Genomic DNA, 5306 nt, shown 5'->3' with positions numbered 1-5306 from the left:
AACGTAACATTAATATAATTGGGCGGTCGCATATTGTAAACCAATCATCGGAACGATAACATTAAATGATCATCAAGTCATGTGTTTATTTAACCAATAAAAATAAATAAAGCAACTCAACTCAAGTCACATATAAAACACTCCCATTCCATTCGCCCACCCATCCTCAGCATTCATTCGTCTTCCACTTTCTCTTTCCATCTCTAAATAAATATATACACATCATAATAATAAAGTTTTATTTGTCCGTATTTGTACGTGATAGAGTCGTGCGTGCTGCAGCAAGCGGTTGGATTTATATCACAAAACATTCTGCTAATTTAATTTGCTCTTGAAAGCATCATGGATTCTGCTTCCTCTGAAGGTATTAATTGATCGATCAATTTGTGTTCATTATTATCATCTGTTGATGAGATTATTGATTCTGCTTTCTGGGGTTTGATTGTTTTTTCAACCCACATCATAAAAATTAAATCTTTTTTTTTATATTATTATTAAGGGTTTTTTTTTTTCAATTTGTTGATGAGGGTGACATGTTGATGGATCTGATTCCGTTGCGTATCTGCATGACTGTTATGTATCAAAACCTACCTAGCTAGGGGCTACCCTAATCTTACCTTTTTTTTATTTTTATTTTTTTTATAAGGTTTGATCAAAGAAAGTGCATAAAAGATGTTGCATGTGAAATCTCTTATTACAAGATTAGTTGAAGCTGAAGCATACACAAATTTATTTTATTACCCCAAACCCGACCTCAGAAACTTGAAACCGAACCATGGAACCCGAACTCTAGCAATTTGGTTCAGTTAATGGTTACACGTTCTGGTTTCGGGTATTAAATGGGACGTTCACGTTCCAACGATTAAAACTGCGAATCCCGAAAAACCTGGAATCTGAAATTTTAACGTGAAAAACCTGTCATGTTGTTTTGGTTAAGGTAAATTTTAAACAAGTGAAATTTGGAAAAATTTGTGTTTAGAGGTAATCTGGTATGGAATATAATGTTGTTGGTGATCTGTTTATGGGTCAAAATGTAAGTATCTAATCCTAGTCCTAGTTGATGAGGTGTTTTTCTCTGATTAAAAGTCAAATAATTTATTATTGGTTTTCAAAAATATTAGTTTTGTTAACCTTTTGCGTGCACTAGAATATCTTTATTGAATATATATATATATATATATTATTATCTTGAGTGTCTTTTTTTGGTAGAACAGAAGGTGATTGATTTTGGTATCTTGAAACTAATGGTTCACCAACCTTTGAAGTCAAAACATAATCTTTTTCAGGTTGAGATTTTGATGCGAAGTTTGGTATAGATAATAAGATTACTATATGAAATGGTGAAATTAGTGAAAAATCAAAAGTTTAAAGCTTTCTGGTGTGATTTCAAAGGTCAAACATCAGTTTTTTAGAATAAATATTCTCAAGTATTGAACATTCGTTTTTCTTTTGGCTTCAGGGCATGCACTAGATATATGAAACAGTTTTTTATCTTGTTGAAATTTCTTGGTCAAGTCAAAAGTCAAACATACTACTTTGCACCATCAGATCTTAAATTTATAGAACTTTATTTTCTACGGAACTCTAAATAAACAATAAATCAAGATTTGAAAAGTCAAAGGGTCTAGTTTATAGATTCTAAAATTTTTACACCATTATAACAACCTTAAATCATAATCTGATTATCTTCTTCACTTTAGGATTTGTGTTAGATTCATCAAAGTCTAGAAGGTTAAGTATTGAAGAAAAGAGACAACTTGTATATGAAATATCAGATTGGTCACAAGGTGCACCTGAACTGTTGCAATCATGGAGCCGGATCGACATTCTGCAAATTATATGCACCGAAACAGGAAAAGAAAGAAAGTTTGCTGGATTAACGAAGTCAAAAATCATTGAAATCCTTCTAAACGTTGTGGCCGATAAAAAGTCACAAGAAAAGACCACCAAGAGACAGAAAAAATCCGAGTTTTCAACCTATACTTCTTCAATCAACAACAATGACAGTAGTTTAGATTCTAATGATATTAAAATTTGCAAAAATTCAGCTTGTAGAGCTAAATTAAGTCAAGAAGATGGTTTTTGCAAGCGGTGTTCATGCTGCATTTGTCATAAATTTGATGAGAATAAAGACCCAAGTTTATGGTTGACTTGTAACTCGGAATATCCTTATGAAGGGATGTCGTGCGGTTTTTCATGTCATCTTGAATGTGCTTTACAAAATGAAAGATCGGGTATTCCAAAAGACGGGCTTAACAGAGGGCTAGACGGGTGTTTTTACTGCGTCTCATGTGGTAAAGTGAATGATTTGCTTCAGTAAGTTTTTTCTTCATTCGTTAAATCTTGAATTTTTGACCCGTTTACTTATTAACGAGTCAATCTTGGTTATATACAGATGTTGGAGGAAACAAATGATAACTGCAAGGGACACTAGGAGTGTTAACATATTATGCTTTCGGGTTTCTTTAAGCCAGAAACTCTTGACTGGGACCGTGCGTTATGAAAATCTTCACAAAGTTGTGAATGAAATAGTTGAAAAGTTGAAAGAAGATGTCGGCCCGTTGACTGATTTACCAGTCAAACAAGCCCGGGGTATTGTCAAGCGGCTTTCTTCGGGTCCAGATGTTCAAAGACTATGTGCACTAGCAGTCAAGTCCCTTGATTCGCTTTTGTCCACCACACATAACCTTGTTACAAAAGGTCTGTTTTTCCTTGATCTTTTTAACCTTTTGTTTGTAAAAATTTGACTTTTGATGATTTTACAGTCTTTGTTACAGTTACAACTCTTAAACAAAGGTTTGTTTTTTCTTGATCTTTATAACCTTTTGTTTGCTGAAGTTTGACTTTTGATGATTTTTACGGGCTTTGTTACAAATCTTGTAAATGGTTTATTTTTTCTTGATCTTTGTAACCTAATGTGGACATGTAGTTTGACTTTTGATCTTGTTAACCTTCTATTTGCCAAAGTCTTTTTTACAGCTCTTGCAAATGGTTTTTCTTTTCTTGATCTTTTTAACCTTCTGTTCGCTTAAGTTTGACTTTTGATGATTTTGCAGCCTTTGTTACAAATATTGTAAAAGGTTTGTTTTTTTCTTAATCTCTTATAACCTTTTGTTTGTTACAGTTTGGCTTTTGATTATTTTGCAGTCTTTGTTCCAACTTTTGTTAAAGTTTTAGTTTTTTTTTTTTTTTTTTGGGATCTTTATAACCTTGTGTTTGCTAAAGTAGACTTTTGATGACTTGTTACAAATCTTGCTGATTTTGCAGATGTTGAGGAAGTCAAACTAAGTCAAAGCCAGAGCCTAGCAACAAACTCCAGCAGTCTTTCAAATCCCTCTTCGGTTGAAGATGAAAACAACAACGTTGTAGGCTGCAAAGACACAAAAGTCAAAGAAACTAAAACATGTAACGAACAAGAGAACACTGCTCCCGATGACATAAACAAACACGCTGAAAACGTGAAAGAATCTGATCCGTTTGTTCACATAACCAATGCCGAGTTACCCGAGCCTTCAAAAGACAATCTTGATGATGGGTCAGGTAAAGAACATGATGGCAGCTGTTCAAAAAAGAGAAGCAGTGACGATCGTGATTTTGGATATTATATGAAGGTGATCAGATGGTTAGAGTGTAAACAGCATATAGATGCAGATTTCAGACAGAAGTTTCTAACTTGGTACAGCTTGAGAGCAAGCCCAGAAGAGGTTAGAGTCGTGAAGGTGTTCGTGGACACGTTGATGGAAGATCCGGCTTTGCTTGCGGAGCAGCTTGTTGATACGTTTTCGGAAGTGATTACTAGCAAAAAGTGTTCAAAAGGGTTGTGTTTGAAGCTTTTTCATTGAAGAGATTGGAGAAAATGTGAAAGTTTTAGGATCATTATTATATTATTTACATTCTTGGTTTAGATTATCATCATTCATGCTATTTTTGGTTTAGGATTTTATATACAATATTTATGATTTTAATTTAAGTTAGATTATGGAAGTTGAATGTTTGAAAACATGGCTTGGAAGTTGAAGTTGAATGTTTGAAAACATGGCTTGAAAGAAGTCAAGAAATGACGTATGTGAGGTTATAAGGTATGGATGTCTTTTGCTTCCCATTTCATAGTGCACGTCAACGCCACATCATATCTTATCCCACTCCACTTCTTGAGTTCTTTTCATAATATCCAACCAATTCACCACTTCTTCCATTTCAAATAAAATAATAATATTTATATAACTCAAATTAAATTAAAATTTAACATATTACCATCTAATTAATTAAAACTATTTATTTATAACAAACATATAAAAAATATTGATTTGTAATTGATACATCTTACTATACTATTAAAGCAATACAAGGTTTTCACATGGCATTCAACTATCACATAGGCTTCCAACTAATCAATTTTTCATTTATATAATTTCCAAATATTAATTTGAACGTTAATTTTAAACATTAATTCCTAAGTTGAAGAAAGTTTCAAAATAAATTGTTATAATTATCATTTATTGAATGTGAAAGACAATCAATTGTTTTTATTGTTTTTTAAATTTTGAGACTTTGTTATTTTATTTATTTTTCTTTTTGGATTTTGGGAAATTATTTATGAACGTTTGGACCGGTTGTTTGGATTGAAATGGTGGTTTAAATCACAAGGTTTGGATTATATTGTTGCTTTATTAAACGCGTGGTTTAATAAAAACTATAATTATATCTCATTGTTATATTCATATTTTTAGAATTTTATATGTTGTGTACTTAAATGTTTTATAATTTCAATAAAAATAGTTTTATAACACACAACTTATGTTACAACACCTACATGTTTACGCTTCATAGTTTTCAACATATGACTTCAGTAGATGATGAAAATTTAATTAATATGTATTTTTGGTTTTATGGTATAAGTTAGAAATATGTGAAATAACTTATAATTATATTTTAAATTGTTATTTTTTTCTATTTGTCTTTTGTATGTTGGATTCTTTTTAATTTAAGTAACAATGTGATACCTTATAATAATAATAATAATAATAATAATAATAATAATAATAATGTTATATTATCTGACGTTTACAATTCATTAAAAGTATATAACACACACGTGTGCGCGCGCGCACACGCACACACACAGATATATATATATATATATATATATATATATACACATATGAAGTTTTATATATTTTCCGTCCGTGTGTAACACGGGATCCAACCTAGTATAAAATTATAACATCATTAAAATGTCAAGCCCAAGCCTACTCTTTAAAAGATTCAAGCCCATTAAATTAAATATATAAAAAATGAAGAGGAAA

The 5306-nt window shown here is 31.3% G+C and overlaps 1 protein-coding gene across 1 annotated transcript; it reads left to right on the top strand.

The window, feature by feature from the left end:
- Positions 1 to 342: 342 nt before the first annotated feature.
- LOC143568121 (VIN3-like protein 2) lies at positions 343 to 3916 on the top strand. Its single transcript, XM_077054354.1, has 4 exons — positions 343 to 364; positions 1701 to 2316; positions 2396 to 2700; positions 3268 to 3916. Exons 1-4 carry the CDS (start codon positions 343 to 345, stop codon positions 3840 to 3842), a joined length of 1518 nt encoding a protein of 505 aa, XP_076910469.1. The 3' UTR covers positions 3843 to 3916.
- Positions 3917 to 5306: the final 1390 nt, after the last annotated feature.

This window comes from Bidens hawaiensis, unplaced genomic scaffold (genome assembly GCF_021521415.1).
Source record: "Bidens hawaiensis isolate Kalapana, Puna unplaced genomic scaffold, B.hawaiensis_p1.1 tig00023812_1, whole genome shotgun sequence".
Lineage (NCBI taxonomy): Eukaryota > Viridiplantae > Streptophyta > Magnoliopsida > Asterales > Asteraceae > Bidens > Bidens hawaiensis.
Note: the sequence above shows the minus strand (reverse complement) of the source record. Positions and strands in the feature narration are given on the sequence as shown.